General features: G+C 42.6%; 1 protein-coding gene across 1 annotated transcript in view; it reads left to right on the forward strand.

Moving 5' to 3' along the window:
• The window catches only part of Adgrv1 (adhesion G protein-coupled receptor V1), a 508,750-nt gene that overhangs the window by 434,036 nt on the left and 53,438 nt on the right, over positions 1–21,276 (forward strand). The window contains 1 exon segment of the mRNA XM_037209551.1: positions 19,265–19,386. Within this exon segment, the coding sequence (XP_037065446.1) occupies positions 19,265–19,386 (122 nt within the window).

The raw sequence follows: 21,276 nt of genomic DNA on the forward strand, positions 1-21,276 counted from the left end.
AAAGTATTACAGAAAGTAATTGTCAGCTAATTAGTGGTACTTGGTAATGAATACTAATTTATTCTAAGCAACCTTAACTGGGCCATATCAACTTTCCCGAAACCTTTGGACTGTCTTTAATTGGTTCCCAAGTAATCTTTGAACAAGAGCCAGCTGCCCTTATGGGTTGCATTTAAAGCCTTCAGTCTGTACAAAAAATGAACAGCGACATGGCGCTGCCATCATCCGCTCTCCTCTCTTCATCCGCCATCATCCTTTGCTGTCGCCTGTTCACCACGGCCCCTCCCTTCTTACCTAAGCAGCTGCTTCTCGAGAAAGCCAGCCCGCCCATCTGTGTCTCCCATCTATTTTCCTCCTCGTGGAACTAGTTTTTGTTGAATTTTCCACAGCTGTCTTACAGCTTAAATCCCAGGCCTCTGGGCCTTACCCCCAATCTGAAGACATGCGTCACTCTACACTACCTAGAAGAGCTTCCTCATACTGTTGCTGCCTTATCAAGTTCCCGCCCTGCCTCTCTCCCTTCCGTCACCAAGTTCCTCCAGCAGTTTGTACCCATCACCTTCCAGTCACTGCTACGCCATCACCGTGACTCACTCCTCACCCATGCCCTTGCACACCAAACCCAGCAGCTCCTCTCTCATCTGCTTCCCCTTAATCTCTCCTGCTGAAGTCAGTACCGATGGCCATCCCTCTTCAGAAAACCCATCTCCCTAGTGGTGGTGATATTTTCATTTTCCTACTCACTCCCTGCTAATGGTTCTTCCTTGTGAAGGAACTCTAAAGTGTTCAGGGCTTGCTTACCTCTGCTTTCCATATCATGGTAGCTAGTAATTTTAAAATCTGCCAACTCTATTCCTGCTGTGTTTCCATTTACACACACACACACACACACACACACACACATTTTCATATGCTGTCAGGATATATCTACCTCAGTTTCCCTCTGATAGCTTATCCTCAAAAAGTATGAAAAAGTCTCACCTGTCTTCATCTGCCTTGCTGAGTTCCTCTGAACTCAATGTTGTTGACATTTCTCATTCTTTTCTGTCTTTTAGTTTTCCTATCTATGACACCAGCATAATTTCTTTCACGCTATAGTCATAGGCACTCAGATCACTGGTTATCAGAACGGAAGCGTCAGAACCTCTCGGACTTCAGGAATTCTGGCCTCATGAGTCTGTAGGCTTACTGAATAGGAATCTTTGGTGATGAGTTCCCATTGTCCACCCTTACTTCCTGATTTGGGGTAACACTGCAGCTCTGTCTTTGTCATCCCCTCCCCCCCACACACACACACACTTCTTACACTGGAGGAAGTGCTTTTGCTTCAGGCCTTTGCAGCTACCCACTTAGACTGCCCCCATGGTTCCTAATGTACTGGCCCTGTCCCTGCTTCCTCCTCTCAGCCTGCTTGCTTTTCGATGAGATTAAGCTCTCTTTCATGGGATACCTCTTTTTATCGGAAGTGTTAAATGCTCTATAGTTGATGAAAAATCATTCCACATTGCTGGCCCACTGCTGTGAGATTTTTCTTATTGCTCACTTCTGGGAACTTTGAACTGTAGCCAAAAGGAACAATCCACTGGGATTTATAAATTTGCCTTTTCCCCTTTCTTTATGCTGTTCTTGTTCCTTTAACCTCAATATTTACATTTGCCTGCCTTCAAGGCCAAGGCTGAAGATAAACTTCCTTCCTCACAAACGCTTTCCTGACTCTACGAGAGCCAAGTACCTGCATCTGCATGCACACACACACACAAACCAAACAATAGCATCTGCCTTCCATACCTGTGGGCCAGTCTAGCCATGATTTAAATTTCACATGAAAAATTCAAGAGAATGGAGGAAAGGGATGTTAGAATTAAAATCTGAAAAAGAAAATGAAGAGTACCTGTGGCATTGGCATACAGAGAAAGAAACATTTAATGACCTATCATGGGATGCAGGTCATTGTGTTCAAATCGTCTACTTGCTAATACGCAAACATTGTCAAAACAAGTGTTTGTTAGGGTTTCTTATTGTTGGTCTTTTTGTTTATGTTTGTGTAAGTTGGTTGGTTTTAATATTTTTATGTGCAAGTATTTTGCCTGCATGTATGTCTGTGTACCATGTGCATGCCTGGTGCCCTTGAAAGCCAGAAGAGGGCGCTGGATCCACCTGGACTAGAATTACAGATGGTTGTTAGCTGGAACTCAAGCCTGGATTCTCTGGAGCTGCCAGTGCTCTTAACCACCAAGTCATCTCTTCCGCTTCAAGTTTTTGTTTTGTATTTTTGAAATAAGGTCTCACTCTGTAGGATGGCTGTCCTGGAACACACTATGTGGACCATGTTGGCTAAGAACTCAAGAGATCTTCCTGCCTCTGTATCCCCAGTGCTGGGATTAAAGATATGCCCAGTGATTTATGATTATGTTTTACTCCAGTGGCTTCCTTCCCATTCAATCATACACAAGGGGTTCAATTTGGGACTTTTTTTCTCAACACAAATGTTTCCCCCTTTCTAGTCTCTGAGACCACTAGTAAGAATGAGCAATCAGATATCAGTTCACTTCTTGTACGTAAAGATCCCTCCCCCATCCCTGTGTACTGTGCCGCTGGACAGTGGCAGGCCTCTATGTAACACAGCTTCCTCTCTGGTCAGCGGTACATTCCTGAGGACAGCTCTGTATGTGGTGTGATGTTCATTTTCTGCATTTACAGGCATAGTTATTCAACAACAGGAAGTACTACACCCAAACCTTTTGAGAAATACAGCATTATTTCTAAGGAGAGGCAACTCCCCTGTAATCTAATAGCAAATGGGAGAAGAACTGCAGTCAGTCACACTGAAAAGAGAGACAAGGTGGGGGTCTGGTAGTTCTCTCCTTTGATTCCAACACTCGGGTAGAGGCAGGCAGATCCCTGGGATAAAGCAGTAGAAATTTAAAAAAACAAATGAAATTTAAAATTGTGTTTTCTAGTAGGATGGCTAAGTTACAAATTTAAAGGAGAAAATAAGTTTTGAGGTAAACTGGCCTTTATCCAGACTGAGTCTATGTCAGAAAGCAGTTCTGGGAACTGGCACATATGACAGCCCACACACAGAATTATCATTAGTGTTCATTTTTATGAGATATTTTATTACTTGACTCAAGACTTTGGCACTGATTGAGCCCGTTATCCTAATGACTGTTCTGTGATGTACAATCAAACTATATACAATATTTAACTCGTTACTAATAAGTGCTTAGTTAGTAACTTAATGTTATGAGGCCATCTAGTAAGATTCAAAATGAAGACATGTTGTACATTTCTGGTGTTCCGACAACTGAGTGAGGAGATGCTGCCCAGTGCCAGTGTACCTTCATAGAGTGTTTGGGTAGGAGCTCCCCTCAACCCCTGGCACCCTAGCATCCCTATACTCAAAGACTCTGGAATGTTCTGATGGAAGATCCACCTCAACTCCCTTCCCCCCATCTCTTCCCCCAAACCTGCCCCTTCAAAGCCTGCCAAACACAGCTCCTCCCCCAGAGAGGCTCAAGCCCACTCCTACAGGGCGTTTAAGCTGCATCCTCAAAAACAGACACATGGTTTTCAGGTCTGTTGTCTCCCTCTTCTCTCTGGGGGGCTGGAGAACCTCCCGGGAATGCTTTACCCATTAAAACGGGGCTTTTCTAATTCAATCTGATTTGGATGTCGGTGGAGAGGCTTATCAGGGTGCAAGAAACTTATCATAGAGGAGCATTTCAAGCTCTTTAACAGAGTAAATGGTCACATTATAGAACAAGGCTAAACCAGTCTTCAACTGTTTCAAACTCTTAGCTCTGTAAATGGTGATGCTACAGAAATAGGTTAAGTCAATCTTTAATGGTTACTCAGCTGGTTCCCTATTTGTTTTAGAACTCTGATGTCTAAAACCTTTCGTCACTTTCATTTGACAAAACATCCATAGAACATTACTGTTTCAGCTGTGAACCCAAATGATAATTTCCCTTCGCATACTTCCAAGGCAGCTTGGTCTCAGAGGAAGAAGCACAATGTTGCACCTTTCCTTGACAGTCACAGACATACCCAACAGCTCTCACCACACAGCACGACGTTTTCTGGCAACACTGAAGTACATGTTTCAAACAGAATTACTCTAATAACAGTTTTTGCAAGGTCGGTGTGGGCATGTCTCATATAACTTGGTTATTCTCCTTAGATTCAAAATTACAGCCTGCAAATTGAAAATTATATATAGCTTCTGCAAGGCAAGACCATAATTCTAGGCTTTCACCATTTTTTTCAGTCCATATAAATCACACTCAAAGCAGGAGTGACACTGAGCTTTCCTTCAGCATCCTAGCAAGCCCAAGTCTGTAGTTAGCAAAGCCCGGGTGGTGAGGTTCTCAGCAGAACTTGAGACCCTGGGGAATAGACTCACATTCCTTCAACCCTGCAAAATACACTAGGAAATAAGCTGGTATTGACTTCTGTCCTGGGGTCCAGCATGTCACCTGCACAGCCCCTTCCACACTGTCCTTCACACATCCGTAAGTATCAACTATCTATGTCTGAAGATGCTAGGTGTAGGCCTACGCTACAGATATGATCACTCAGGCTTCCTTTGCTTAAGATACACGATGACCTCCCTCAATTCCCATTGAAAACTTTCTGGACTGTGTGCCATAAGGCACTGGTAAACCCCACTGTCGGATTTGAAGGGGGTGGGAGGAGACAGAAAGGAGTGGCAGCATGACGTAGTGCAGAGTGGAAGAACAGAAGGAAAGAAGTTAGGAGTTATGAAGCTTTTCTCTCAAGAAGGTACAGGTCTGAGGGGTAGCACTTGGGAGGCAGAGGCAGGCAGATCTCTATGAGTTCAAGGCCAGCCTAGTCTACAGAGTGAGTTCCAGGAAAGCCAGGACAATACAAAGAGAAACTCTGTCTCAAAACAAAACAAAGAAAAAAAAAGTGCAGTTCTCAACCATGTTGCCTTCTGTGATTTGTGGTAGGTAGAGTTCCAAGGTCAGGAATCTAGGGCAGATCTGACTCCTTCAGTGGTCTTGGAATTGGCATATGATTATGGAAATCTTAAATAAAAGGGACTGATTTGGGGAAGTGATCAATGCCTGCAGCCCCCTTTCTCCCTGTCTCCCACCCCACTTCCATTAAAATGTAAGTAATTGGGCTGGCAAGACGGCCTAAAAGGTAAAGGTACTTGATGCTAAGCCTGAAGACTGAGTTCAGTCTCCAGGCTGTCCTCTGATCTCCATATGGGCTGAGAGCATGCACCTGCCTCCCCCTAAAATGAATAAATACATATAATTTAAATAAAAAATAATCACAGGGGTCTGTCATTGGGGAAATATTAACAGGTGGCTTTGCCTATAAACCATAACCATAAATTTTTCTGCCATGTTTTCTCTGCACCCTAAAGCCTCCTTCTCCCCCCATCTCTGTCTCTGTCTCTGTCTGTCTCTCTGTCTCTGTGTGTGTGTGTGTTCCTTTGCATTTCAGTAAAAAGTGAGAGAAATAAATACTAGGCAGGCAAATGTAGCGGTCAGTTCTACTTTTAGCTGTATCCTAGCTACTCTTACAAAGACTTGAACTAGAATTTGGCTTTTGCTTACTAAGTTAACTAAGTTTGAGCCCCTCCATTTGTAAGCAAGGTGTAGAACTAAGCACTTGAGAGTGTTTTCATGGGCTTTGTGCAGCAGAGGATTTCACAAGGTGCAAATGCATTTAGGTTATCCATAGAAAAAGAACCAACAGACATTGTATATCCAGAGATACATGGAAGATAGGTAGGTAGGTGTCTTAGTTAGGGTTTCTATTGCTGTGAAGAGACATCATAACCATGGCAACTCTTATAAAGGAACATATTTAATTGGGGGGCTTATAGTTTCAGAGGTGGCATGCAGGCAGACATGGTGCTGGCTACATCTTGATCCAAAGGCAACAGGAAGGGGTCTGAGACCTGGGCGCAGCTTGAGCATATATGACACCTCACAGCCCACCCTCACAGTAACTTCCTCCAGCAAGGCCAAACACAAAGAAACAGACAAAAAACAGATCATATACTTCCAATATATAATGGCATAGGATGAATATTACTATTCCAAAATGGAGGAAAGGGATCATAGTGAAGAAATACTGGACCAAAGCAAGGCCAAATACCATCTTGGCAAACTCCAAACTCTGCTTCTCCATGTCTTATATCAAAATGCTCTTCAGATCTCCAACTCCTTTCAGCTCTGTTGACAGCAACATACTTTCTCTTGGGCTGGTTCTCACTGCCTTGGCATCTCCAACATCTTGGGATCTCCAGGCTTCACAGATTCACACAATGGTCTCTCTAGACCTCCATGTAGGGACACCCCTGGCACATACCTGGCCTCAGTAGCTTTCCTTAGTCTTGGAGGATGATTTTTTTTTTTTTCTATTCTTGATGGTAAAGCCAGAAGGACGTGGCTGAAGCTGCTAAGTTCTGCTGCTTGTTGGGACTGGTACATGACCCCCATCATTCAGCTACATCTTCACCATCTTCTGTTTTCCATGGTTTCCTTCACTGCCTAAGCTTGGACAACCTGGAAATTGTTCTGTAGACCAGGCTGACCTAAAACTCAGAGATCTACCAGCCCCTGCCTTCCTAGTACTGAGATAGAAGGCGCGCACCACCACACCTGGTTTTAAGCTTTTCTTTACTTCATTTTCATAGGCTGGAAACTTAGCTGGGTGTGATCTTTCCCTGAGCTCACCACTCCTTTTATTCCATTTCCTAATCTGTAATCCTTGAACCCAGGACTGAGCTCCATTCTACTTCCTGGTGTTCCTTTTTTCCTCAAATTATGCATTTTGTATTTTTCCTTTCTCAGCTTGTTCTTTTTCTTTATAAATCTTCATTAGAGTTAACACTGATGACCACACACCAGTCTATACTAGGCTGTTTTAAGATTTCCTCTGCCAGTGGAATTAATCCAAAACTCTTCAGTTTAGCCTTAGGCAGACTTTTTGGACAAAGGCAAAAGCAGCCACATTTTTCACCCAGATATCACAAGACCAGTCTCTAGGCCACATACCAATGTTCTTCTCCCCTGAAACCTCTTGATCTAGGCCCCCAAACCACAAATCACAACCAGCACCACTGTCTTCCATGCTTCTACTAGGATGGCCCATTAAGCAGCACTTAAACGGTTCAACTACTTTTCTAACCCACAGTTCCAAGGTCCATATTTCTTAAAACAGAAGCATGTCAGGCCTATCATAGCAATATCCCAGTCCCTGGTACCAACTTCTGTCTTAGTTATGGTTTCTATTGCTGTGAAGAGACATCATGACCATGGCAACTCTTATAAAGGAAAACATTTAATTGGGGCTTGCTTACAGTTTCAAAGGTTTAGTTTATTATCATGGCAGGACATGACTACATGCAGGCAGACATTGTACTGGCTGTATCTTGACTCAAAGGCAATAGGAAGTGGTCTGAGACCCTGGAAGTAGCTTGAGCATATATGAGATCTCAAAGCCCACCTCCACAGTGACATAGTTCCTCCAACAAGGCCACACCCACTCCAATAAAGCCGCACCTCCTAGTAGTGCCACTCCTTATGAGCTTATGGGGCAAATTACATTCAAATTACTGCAGGAGGTAAATAGATAAATGGTAGATAAATAAATAGATGATATATAGATAAATAGATGACAGATAATAGATAAATATGTGACCTATAGAAGATGACAGAAAGATGTGCAGACAGACAGACAGAGCCTCCAGGAAAAGAGATGTAATGTAAAGCACTGGTTGCTTTTGTTATGAGGACTGAGAAGTCTCAAAATCTGACACCTGTGAAGGGAGACCCAGGCTGGCTGTGGTGCAGGTCAAGGGCATAAGAATATGAGTTGGGAATTCTGGTCCAGGTCTGAATGTCTGAGAGCAGGAGCACCGAGGACAGAGGAAGCCATGTTCCAGAACACACCGTCAGGTAGAAGGAAGGTGTCACCTTAGGCTTTCCTTTACCTTTTCGCTTTGTGTAGACCCTCAGTGGGTTGGGTGGTGTCCACTCACATTGAGAAAGTCTATCTGCTTTATCCACAATTCAAATGCTCACCTTTCTCTGAAACATCCTCAAAGACACACCCAGAAAGTTTAAGCAGTTACTGAGGTTTCTCTTTTCCCAGTCAAGTTAACATATAAAATCAATGATCACATAACTTACATAATAATGCTATGAAATTTTAAAAATAAAGCCAAAAAGAGTAAGAGGATAGAGAAGAGAAGCTACTGAAAGATTATTTTTAAATATTTTAAAAGAAATAATAGTATTTTAATGATTTCTTTAAGGATTTCACACAATGAGCTGTTGATCACATTCACCCACCCCTCTTCATCCCTCCCAGAGCTACTCTTACTTCCCTACCCTGCCCCAACTTTGTGTCTTTTTTATTTTATTTTTTTAAACAACCCATCAAGTATAATTTATGCTACTGACATATCCTGACCTCTGGACTGTGGTCCACCTACCGGTGACCACACCTTAAAGAAGACTGACTCTCCTTCCCCAAAAGCCATCAATTCTCTACAGTTCTTCATTTAGCAGTAGGTTCTCAAGAGTCCCCCCCCAACACACACACACACACACACACACACATACACACACCACACTCACACACACCACACATACACACACACACACATACACACACCACTCACACACACTACACACACTCACACACACACACACACACACACACACTCACACTCACATGCTGAAATATTGACTAGCTTATTATTGTACACATCTTGTGCAGGCAACCACAGCGGCTGTGAGTTCATGAGTGCGGTGGTCCTGAGGATACTGTTGCTCCATCCCACCCTAACCTCAGGCTCCTGCAATATTTCTGCTTCCTCCTTCCACTATGGACCCTGAGCCTTAGGCTTAGATGATACATATGTCCCATTTGTGCCTGAGCATTCCACGGATACTTATGCTTTGTACTTTGACCAGTCTGAGTTTCTTTATTAACCACCATCCACTGCACAAAGAAACTTCACTACTGAGGTCTCACTGCACTAATCTATGTGTACAGAGACAGGAATTTAGAGATCAGTTTGATACTCTGTCCATTTAACAGAATAATATTAGTTAGGTTTATCCCTTGGCCTCTGAGCTCCCAAACCATGAGTTGTTGGCAAGATTTACATTGCCAGGAATGGCTTTCCTTCTGTGGAGCAGGCCTTTAATAGTTGGTTACCTCTATAACATCCATGCCAATATGTCACTCATGGTGTTATCTTGCTACAAGGGGTCTATTTTTAAAATGTGTTGGACAGAACATTTTTAGTTGCAGTTTGAATGTGATGGAGCTTCTCCATAATGTTTAGGATTTTGCTGAAGTCCGGAAATGAGAAGGAAATTCTAAAGTTAGAACCATGTTTAGGACTTGTGGTTAAAGAGTAAGAGTATGAGCTGACCAAATGTGGTAGAGGTTGTTTCTGTAAACAGTTTCCAAAGCTCACCCATAAGTGTTATTTTTAACTTATTCCACATAGTGGCCTAATGCTGACTGGCCAGTTCTGAGACATGAATGCCTTGTACTTTTTTTGTAAGCCTATATGCTTCTAGGCTTATTTGAGAGCACTGGTGAGTCCTTGTATGTTGTGGAAACAGTGCTAATAGAGTAAGAAGGCTCAGGGCACAATATAGTCTCACAAAAACTTAATCAGATCACAGAAGCATCCTTGTATCCAAATATCTAATAATTTCAGAATAAGAACCATGCTTTAGAAAAAGATCCTTTTTTTTTTTTCAATGTACCTGTTTTTCTACTTTAAATGAGTGCTCTAGTGGAAAAAAAACAAAAACAAAAACCCATAACTGTCTTAAATCCCCATCATTTCACTGTCGTGCTCCTGGTTTTATGTTGATGAGTCTGTTTTAGTAGCACATCCCAAATGAAAAGTCTGGAGGTCAGTGGGGTAAAAACTGTAAAAAGCGCTTTAGAAGATCGCAAACATTACACACTCCAGCCTCACAGGAATGAGTTGCTATTTCTATAACAAAGCCGTGACTGCCGTCACCGCAGCATAGCTTGAGGGGTGGAATATCAAGGAAACGGTTAAGAAAGCAGTGGGTGTTCTCTACAAACCACAGTTAAATTCACTGAGATCGCACACCCCCACCATAATTCAACACAGAACGTAAGGAGATGGGATGTCGTCCATCAGCACTGACTTGAGTCAGCTTCCTCGTGACAGCAGTTCCAACATAGAACTTTCTGTGTGTCCCCTTTCTACAGATAACTTCTTCTAGAAAGCTTTAAAATGCTTTGTTTTTCACATTAGTAATATCTTGTTAATGAGTATTTCAGTACTTTAATAATTTGATTTTGTCTGTATAAATGACTTCTATTCTTTGGAAATTTCATACCTGAATTTGGTCATACAGTATTTGGGTCATATCCACCATCTCTCCCCACAACCAACTTCTCCTGGACCCGCACAACCTCACATCCTCCACCCAACTTCATGTCTTCCTCTTTTCTCTTTCTCTAACTCACTCAGTCCAGTTGGCGTTGCCCATACGTCCATGGGTGCAGGACGATTCACTGGAACACAAGCAGCCTACTGTGGGCCACACAGGTGAAGAGAACTGACTACCTCCCTAGTTCCCGTCAGTTGCCAGTAGTTCCTCTGCTAGGGGAGGGGCCTTCTGTGTCCCTTCCCTGTCCATGCTGGAGTGCTGACTGGCTTTGTGCAGGCAGTCACAGCTGCGACAAATTCATGAGTGCAACAGCCTTGTCACGTTCAGAAGATACGACTGCACAGTAGTCCTCACTTGCTTTACAGTCTCTCTCTGTCTCTCCTCTGTGTGTGTGTGTGTGTGTTGTGTCCACCTGTCTGTGTGCGTGTATACACACACACACACACACACACACACATACACATAATGGCTTTATCAAACGCCCACGGAGTTGGTTATCTCTCTTCCATCTCCTGTCCTACCCTCTGACCCTCTCCCCATTTAAACCATCCCCCGTCACTCCCCTTTGCTTCTTCATTCCACAAGGATGAAACCTCATTTTCACACATGACTGATTTAACAATCTTTCCCCTTTTTGTATATATAATATACATATAATAAATTTAGTACTTAATAAAGATGTATGGACTAAAGGGTATGCTGTGTGACTCACTGGGCCTCTGAGATATTTTTTTTTTTTATTTTGTTCATTTGGTTTTGGGGGGAGTTATTTTGTTTTTGGTTTTACTTTTAAATTTTGTTTAAGATGGGATGTTACAAGGACAAAGGGCAGAGGAAGTGGGGGGAAGGGGAGATGAGTGGGATTGGGATGCATGGTGTGGAATCCACAAAGAATCAATAAAAAGTTTTGCTGTGGAATGTTGTTCTGTACGCTATGAATGTGTATTGCTCTGATTGGTTGATAAATAAAATGCTGATTGGCCAGTAGTCAGGCAGGAAGTATAGGCAGGGTAAGCAGACAAGGAGAATTCTGGGAAGAGGAAGGCTGAGTCAGGAGTCACCAGCCAGACACAGAGGAAGCAAGATGACAAGGCAGAACTGAGAAAAGGTACCAAGCCATGTGGCTAAATATAGATAAAAATTATGGGTTGATTTAAGTGTAAGAACTAGTCAGTTATAAGCCTGAGCTAATGGCCAAGTGGTTATAATTAATACAAGCCTCTGAGTGATTATTTTATAAGCAGCTGCAGGACCGTGGGTGAGAGATTTGTCTGGACTGCGGGCCTTGCAGGACACTGGAAAACTTCCAGCTACGAAGTTTTTAAAAAATTTAGCACTTAAATGTTTTCAGCATCCACTTAATTATCATTAAGCATCATTAACTATACAGTTAATTATCACAACTCCCACCATGCTATGTAACCATTAACAATATCAAAATATCCTGAAGCTTTTTATAATCCCAAACAGAAACTCCATGTCTGCTGAGTAGTGACTCTTTGCTTATTCCTCTTGGCTCCTGGTAGTCCTGTGTACTTTCTGTCTATCAATGTGCTTGCTACCTTGATGCCAGTGAAATTATTAATCCTTTTGTGTCCATATTATCTCACTCAAAACATTTTGCCAAGAGTTCATTAGTATTGTAAGTTTATAGCACAACCCCATTTCTTTTTAATCCTGAGTATCTTCGTCTTAGCAAAAATACCGTACCTTACAAACAGCGAAGTCTCAGCTGCTGCTGCCGCCAGTCTGGTGTTTGGTTCATAGCTGATGTCATCCCAATGGTCATGGTCATCATGTGGAGAAAGGAGCAAGGCAGCTCCCCAGAGCCTCTGGGATGAGAATTCTAATCCCTTTCATGACTCTCTACCATTGCACAGGTGATATTATAATACACCTAAGGATAAGTCCTAGGTTTTGTTTATGGCTGGTGGACATTTGGCTGTTTCAGTTTGGTTATTGTTACTGATGCTGCTATGAACAATGGTATACAAGCATCTATCCCACTTCTTTGGGATAAAACTAGGCCTGGGATTGTTGGATCCTATGGTAACTTTCTGTTTAGCTTTTAAGGAACCACAAAACATTTTCCGCAGCAGCCACACATGACATTCCCATCAGTGGTGTTCTCATTTCTTCCCATCTTCCCACTTACTGTTTTCCCATTTCTCGGTAACAGCTATCACAGTGAGTATGAATTATAGTTTGTTGTAGTTTTTTTTCCTTCTGTGGCTAGTTAGGTTGAGTATATTTTCACATGTTTATTGGCCATTTATATAGTTATTTAGAGGAACAATCTTTCTCAGCCCTTTGCCCATTTTGGAGTTGGAGTTTGGAGGTTTTGCTGCTGCTAGGGTATGGACATTCTTCATACACTGTGTGTGCATTGTTGTTTAAACAGAGCTCCTCCTTCCTTGGATAGAATACTGTGTTTTTAAGGTCTCATTTTATGGCGAACATTGAAATTACTCTGCATTATGTTAACAAAGCTATCTCTAAATATCAGTTGTCTCTAACATTACCAATGATAAGTGTCTTCTTTGATAAACATTGACATATAGGCAAGAGATAAGTTACCAGCAATTTATTATATGGAAAAACCCAGCTTGGTAATTGTGAAACAAAAGTTATTTCCATTAAAGAGAACAGTAATGTCCAGCTTGCCAAATTAAATTCATGGTAGCATGGTAGCCATTTAACAACAGGCTTCTCAGCTTCCATCCCCATCCCCCATTCTCCTTTCCCTGAGGCTCCAGAGGATTTAAAAGGTGCCTCTTCAGAGGTAGACTGACAATAAAGCTGTGGAAGCTTAAGTTTCAGAGCCTCTCACTTGGATGGGTGCCCTCTGAGATGCGTAACCCAATTACAGACTTGCAATTTTTGTTTTTTAAAGGAGTGCCCCCTCCTCCAGTTTTATAGGCTCAAAGCCCACAAAATCCAGATGTGCCTCTGGATGTTTCTTCCATCTGAAACCCTTGTTTAATTACTGCTGCTCTGCTGGAAAGCCAGAGTGAGTCTGCTGCTAAGTGCAGAGTTATTTATGACGAGCTTTCCTCCTTGCAGGCTTTCTGCTCCGGAGTACCAAGCTACCACACTGCTTACAGAAGGAAATGGGCTGTGGGGATCTCCAGGCGGCAGCCCCAGCATGCGCTGTCGGCTTGCACAGAGTTCTGTCAGCACATAGTGCTTGCTTAGCTCTAGGGACTTAGAAGAACATGTCGACCAAATTCTGGAACCGTGGGTCCTAGTTGTTCATTTAAAACTGTGCATGGCCTTCTGTGCTCCGCACAGAGCCACAGGTAGAAACTTCTGTTTGTACAGTAGAAACTAAGATGTCGCCTGTAGAGCTGATGATAAATCTTTGACAATTAAGCAGCTGCCTAGGCATCGGGGACATCTGACTCTTTAACTAAGTAGGATTTCATTGAGAAAATAAAAGAACTCTGGTTAAAATTTAAATCAGAGCATATTCTCTCTTGTTTAGCTGCAAGACATTATTGGAAAAAGAATTATTCATCTATATAAATATATTTTATATTATCTTATTTTCCCTAGAAGTTATAATAATTCAGATGGTTTATATGAGTATATCTGAGCAAAATATCAGCAAAGCCCCCTGCTAAGGCCTCTCTCTTTATAAATAAATCTGATTTTTCTGCCTCTTGCAACTTCTCTTTTTCTTGGTTTGCTTTTTAAAAAAATTTAAATAGTATTGATTTAATGATATAAAATGTTATTCACAAAGAAGTTGGTGATTTTTTAGTAATCAGTTAATTTAACTTGTTAAACATAGTTGCAGAAATTTTATTTCTCTAGTGAATTCTTCCTAAACTGCTTAGTATTTGAACATATAACATTTTTAAAAACTTTATTTATTCTTTTCTCATACAATACATCCTGACCACAGCCTCTCCTCCCTCCACTTCTTCCAGCCCCCCCCACTTTCCCTCTCCCCCAGATCCATACTCTCTTTTTCCCCTCAGAAAAGACCAGGCCTCCCAGGGACATCAACTCAACATGGCACAAGACACAAGACCAGGCACAAACCCTCACATCAAAGCTTGGCCCAGTAGGAGGGAAAAGGTCCCAAGAGCAGGCAAAAGAGTCAGAGACACCCCTACTCACACTCTAGGGGTCCCTCTCCCCCCACAAATAAACCCCCAAGCCAGCAACCATAACATATATGCAGAGCACCTAGGTCAGACCATGTAGGCTCTGCAATTACCATTTCAGTCTCATGCTCTCCTAGTTTCCTCAGCACCTCTGGCTCCCACAATTCCTCCGTTCTCTCTTCTGTAGGGGTTCCTCTGAGTTCAGAGGGTAGAGACCAGATGGAGACCTTCAACCTGGCTCTCTCCACCTAGTTCTTGGCTGTGGGTCTCTATATCTGCTCACATCTTTTTTCTTTTACTTTCTCTTCCTCAACAATTCCACCCCAAATCCTCTAGTTGGTTCAGAGCAAGGTATGCATGTACGAAAGGGTACCCAAACATTGGCTACCAGAACCCAGTCACTGCTAGGGTCATCCAAGTGAGCAGTAGGGTGCGGCATAGACTCCAGAGTGAGTTTGGAAGCTCTGTATACATGGGTAAAGACGACAGCATCAGGAGCTGGAATCCATACAGGGAAGTGCATAGAGCATTTAAGATTACTGAAAACAGTGGGGGAATGGACTGTCCATTGACAGAGAACAGTCACAAAATGTGGAAAGGGAGAAAACCAGAACTAATGTTTGTGATGTTGGCAAGTGAGAGTATTGATGTGAACTGAGAAATGTCATTACTTAGAGAGAGATGAACACTTGAAGTTGTCAGCCCTACCAGTCTCTCACGCTCCACTGTACCAAAACTAAATCTGGAAGTGAACAATTCACTAGTTTTTAAATTTCATGCCGTAATGTTCTTCACAGGCTGAGACACAGTTGCCCCCTTGTCGAGTGCATCCACACTGTACGCACTATCTGTTCATTAGCTACTGAGGAGTTACCAGTCGACTTTCTTTTTGCATTTCTTGGGTTCAAGTGGCACTTAATGGTGGCCCAAAAGTGTGAGAATCGTGATGCTGGCAATGTTAATGTACCAAAGGGAAGCCATGGAGTATTTTCTTTAAGTGATAAGGCAGGGGTCATCAACATTATCATAAGCATGTAACATGAAAAACGTAACATATTATGCACATTTTCAGACATGCATCTGAGAATGTGTCCTCTGAGAACCAGAAGAAACAATATCATTGAATCATGAAATTAATCTGAAATTACCCACTAAAGTTAGCCTCTACCACAGGAAAAACTTTATAATCAATAAATAGCTTGTACAACAGGAAACTACTTTAGGTGTGAGAGGAAGTGAATGCATGTACGACTGAGTGTGTGTGTGTGTGTGTGTGTGTGTGTGTGTGTGTGTGTGTGTGTGTGTGTGTGTGTGTGTGTGTGTGTGTGTGTGATAGCTATTGACTACTGAGACACCTTAGGAGTACCAAAGGCAAGTGAGCATGTCTAGCTGTAGATCATACAGATCATGGTATCCGACCGAATATTCTTATATCCTAAAAGAAACCAAAACTAGTGTAGAGAACGTCTAAAGTATCTTGGACCCATAACTTAGCAAGTACCAATAGAATAGTGGGGACACAGAGAACAACACAGACGCCAACTGGAGAGGGCTCCAACTAGGGGCAACTTAGTAGCAAAATAAATATTAATGAATTACAGACCCCTAAATACAATAGGAATCCCTGAGTCCATGTTATAAAAGTGAATAAACTAAATATTTGGTAGTGAAAAGATCATTTACATAGTTTCCAAGTAATGCCACACAAGATACTTTTTAATTGCAAAGGCTCTCCCCTTAGGGGAGGCTAATTTTAACAGAGACTCTCTGCAACCCTCCCAGACTTGAATGACCAGAATGAGCATCTTCATTAACAGGACAAGCTGAGTTCCTGTGTTACAGTAATCTATTATCACTTGCGATGTCTACGTTTACAGTTCAAATCTAAACATGGAAAAAATAAAACCAAAATTTGTGGTACTTGTTCTGGTTTCATTCCTGTTGCTGGGATAAAATGTTCCAACTAAAAGCAGCTGGGGGAGGAAGGGTTTATTTTAGCCCATGGTTTATCCTAGTAAGGAAATAAAGGGGGCAGGCACTTAAGACAGCTGCTCACGCCACATCCCCATGCTCACCTGCTTACTTGCTTTCCTGCGTTCAGCTTCATTTCTGTACTCATAGACCAGTGGTTCTCAACCTGTGGGTCACAACATTTTCACAGGGGTCACCAAGACCCTTGGAAAATCCAGAGACCTATATTACGATTCATAACAGTAGCAAAATTACAGTTATGAGGTAGCAACAAAAATAATATCATGCTTGGGGGTCACCACAGCACGAGGAACTGTATTGAAGGGCTGCAGCATTAGGAGGGTTGAGAACCACTGTCTGATACAGTCCAGGTCTCTTGCCTTGGGAATGACGCCACCAGAGTGGGCTAGGTCTTCCCCACATCATCTGACACCAGTAATCCCGACACATCTCCATGGACACGTACACAGACCAACCCAATACGACTAATCTCTCACTGAGAATCTCTCCCCACGTGATTCTAAATCAAGTCAAGTTGAAATATAAAGCTACCATTACAGTACTCTACAAGAAAAACTACCTGGAACCAATAAAAAATGTCAAATTCAAAGATTTTCTCAATGGTTTTGGTAAGGGGATTACGGAGATGTCAGCTGTACAGTGCTGGCTGTTCCACACGAAGGGAACTGTTGGAATAGCTAATGGTGTCTGTGAGGGGGCTCAATGTGGAGAAGTACTTGCCATGCAAGCCTGATGACCTGAGTTCAATCCCCAGAACCCACTGGGAAAGGAGAAAATCGACTCCTGAGTGTTGTCCTCTGGCTCACAAATATGCTGTGACACGGAGATGCCCTTACTCAGGCACACACACAAAATACATACACACATACATACAGGTATACATATATACTTATAAAAACACATAAACACATATGTTCATACACAAATAATAACAAAAAATTAAAAATAATAACTGAATGGAACTTGAAGGTGCTGGTCATGTTTTTGTGCTGCCTTCATGGTTTTAGAAATTGTATCTATAGAGGAAAACGTCTGGTGATATTTTATTTGTACTGAAATGTGATTTTAATTGTATGTTAATAAATAAAGTTGCCCGGGGGTCAGAGCTATTAGCAAGCCATAGGAAAGCAGGGCGGTGGTGGCGTATGCTTACAATCCCAGCACTTGGTAGGCAGAGCTAGGTAAGTCTCTGTGTGTTCAGGGATACAGCCAGCATTGGAGACACAGGCCTTTAAGACCTGGAGGGCTGTACTTACAGGCAGTGACGAGGCAGTCATGTGTTTGGGTTTACAACCAATGAGAAGGCAGAACAGAAAGACTATATAAAGACAAACACACAGGAAGTAGGTCTCTTTTGGAGAGGTAGGACCACTGCAGGAGGAAGGGTAAGGTTTTAGCTCTGAGCTCTGACCTCTTGGCTTTCTTCTTTACATTGGTTCTGTGTTTCTTATTTAATAAGACGGTTAGTTACATCTACAAATGTTGGCATAGAAAATACAAATCATAGGCAACTTCCAGACAATTTAAGGTCACAAGGCCTTGTCACCACACTGTCCTTACAATTCTTCTGTTAGCTTGAGGTTGTTTCAGAACAAAAGGGAAATTTTAAATTGCTAAAATCATATTTAACTACTCAAACCCCCACAGGGAGAGGACTCTGTGCTTCTGGTGGATCATCAGGGCAGTCCTGAGAGTCTGTGCTAATGCCTTTCAATAACTTGAACATAGGTTTATGTATGGCTGCTTTAAGATCTCATTCAATTTCTAAATTAAACGTAGACTGTTATATCACAATTAAGAGCTCTTCTGTGAAGACATTTGAGAATTCAAACTATCTCCCCACCCCCAAAATCAAAGGAGACAGTGGAGATGACAGTCAAGTCCCATGACCCAGAACCAATCCATCTTAAAAACCGTCAGCGGAGCTGGAGAGATGCCTCAATTGTTTAGAGCACCACTCCTGCTCTTCCAGAGGACCCAGGTTCAATTCCTACCACCCACATGGTGGCTCGCCACTGTCTGAAACCCCAGTTCCACAGGATCCAACACCCTCTTCTGGCTCCACCTGGCACTGCCTGCATGTGAGGCATGGACATCCATGCAGGCAAAACCCTCACATACACACAAAACCAACAACAAAAAGAACATGCTAGCGCCCCAGTGGCACGGAGCCCTTTGTGCGGGGCACTTTATATGGGAACCATTAAACAACTTCAGGAGAGCCTGATGGGCAGCTCCAATGTTCCCGGCTGGTAACTGGGAGTTAGTTCCTTCATCTCCACTCTGAACCTTCACAGTACGTTTTGTTATCTCAGGGGTCACACAAAAGAACTTTAAAGCTTATAATTTAAGTGTAGCATTGGAACGTGCTCACTGGGGAGCTCAGGCCACCCCTCACTCTTGAGGAAATTTGGGGAGCAATGTCCTTGTCTATGCTGCTTCCCACACAGTCCAGCAGGTGGTAGCCTAGGCAGGGACAAATCTCTTCCTTCCCCTTCCCCAAGTGACAAGCAGATCTATTTGAAAACCAGGAACTATATGGCTGTACTTTCTCTTCTCCACACAGCAGAAGGATTTCCTAGCTTGCTCTCTGGATGGGTATTAGGATAGACACCACCCACCACAAAAAGGAGGCCAGAATAATTCTGTGCTCATGCGTGATCATGCAGTATTCCGAACCTCAGTTTTTTTCTTTCTTTTTTTCTTAATGTTTTCCAGAAATTCCTCTGATTTTATACCTCTTTGCCCTGATTTCTGTGACATGGCTTTGGGGAGGACTGCATATGGCCTACCGACACTTCTGGATGCTGGTTCTCTTCGTCATCTTCAATAGCCTGCAGGTAAGCCAAGCCTTACAAAGGCCGCACGTATTTAACGAATGCCAAACCCAAGTGTCATCGTTCGAAAAGTAAGAGTCTACATACAGATGAGCTTGGATGCACAATGACACACAAAGTGTTAGAAGAATGTGGTGGGGCCCAATAGCTAACATCTGAAATGTGTCTGGAGTTCCAACTTACCCATCATCCACACATGGAAAGGGAAATATTTACTTGTTTCTTTTCAGCAACATTAAGCAACTGCAAAAATATGTTCTTTATGGATAGTTATAATCAGAGAGCAACCATGTAGGACCAATGCACATATATGGACCGTAGCTGTGTCTAGACATTAGGTCAACTGACTAGTGAAATGGATGTTTAAACAATTTCCTCTTAAACCCTAATGTTTAGATATAAGAATATTTCAGTAACTAAAAAAATGATTTGACCCTTTCTTGAGTCCAGTAATGGCAAGTTTAAATTAATTTTACAAATATGCTTGGGTATTATGAGTAAAAGCTATTAGTGCTTCTTAGTGCTTTGGTTAAATGGGAAAATGTTGCATCCTGAAATTATCAGATGGAACAAATGAGCATATTTTTCTTATTTTCCAAAGTGAAAAAAATTCCTTAGACTAAAATAATGTAAAGAAATTGCCAAGAATACTTTTCATGCAGTCATTATTTTGTGCACCATCTTGTAAAACATGTATATGTGCACATAGAGAGTTACATACACAATTAGGGTCATGGCACACAGCTGAAATATGATTCAGTGGTAGAGCATTTACCCAGCACATGCAAGACCCTTGGGTCCATACCCAGTCTTAAAGCAGAAGAAGGGAAGAGGAGGAGGAGACAAGTAATAAGCTCACATGATGACATTTAATCAAAGTACATCATCTGGTTAGGAAGGGAAAAACATCAAGTGACCTGAGTTTGGAGTCAGGTGGAGCATGGGCATCTCTGTGCAGGCCAGTGGAGCACTTACTTAAGGTGCCAGGCAGTTCCCTGGTGCTGCCGATACCTCGAGAAGATGGCCATGCCCCTGTGGGACTGGTGATTGAAATGAGTAAGCAATTAGCTACAAGTTATGCCATGGCAGGTGACATATAAGTGGAGTGTCGTGAGAGCTGAGTAAGGGTCATTTCCCTCCGCCTGTGCCAGCATGCAATCCATGTGACGTGCACAGGGGAGCCAGCAGGTCAGAGGCCCTGCTTTGGCCAGCTTCGGACACCTAGATTATGGCAGAAATGAGATCAAAGTCCACATTGACAGCCCACTGTCGTGTGACAAGACTTTTCCTGGGGAGACAAAACACACTCATCTACTCACCCTAGACAGGGATCCCACGACAGACCGAAGCGCAGATACCACCAGTCTAACTTAGATGACCAATGAGTTTTATTGGGGTTACTTAAGGAATATGGGTGAGGAGGGGTCACTTACAGGAGCAGAAATGACTCAGACAGCTGTATCACTGAGGCCCACCCCAGCATGAGTGACAGCTCACAAAAGCTGGGGACCTGGAGCACACTGCACAGTCTGCAGGCAGCTTAGCAGATTGGAGAGCATCCTTTCCAGGTGCTCAACTGTCTAACCCTCTTCCAGGCAGCTCGGCTGGTTTCTGCTTCTTCCAGGCGGCTGGTCTGGTCTCTTTTGAAGCTGAGCTTATATTCTGGCGTCTTCTTTGTAACTGGGCTCCATTTACTCTGTTGGGGAAGGGCCTTCTTGAAGCTGATTTTTAGGGATTTAGCTACCTGTTTAAGGTGCTCCCCTGCAGGATGGAATGTTGTGATCTCAGAGAAAAGTGTTACACAACACGGGCACAAGCATTTTTTTTTCTTTTTGGTGACTGCACAGTGGCACACAGGAGTGATTCGATTTTCAAATATTTGCTGCTGTCCTT

The sequence above is a fragment of the Peromyscus leucopus genome, chromosome 11 (genome assembly GCF_004664715.2).
Source record: "Peromyscus leucopus breed LL Stock chromosome 11, UCI_PerLeu_2.1, whole genome shotgun sequence".
Lineage (NCBI taxonomy): Eukaryota > Metazoa > Chordata > Mammalia > Rodentia > Cricetidae > Peromyscus > Peromyscus leucopus.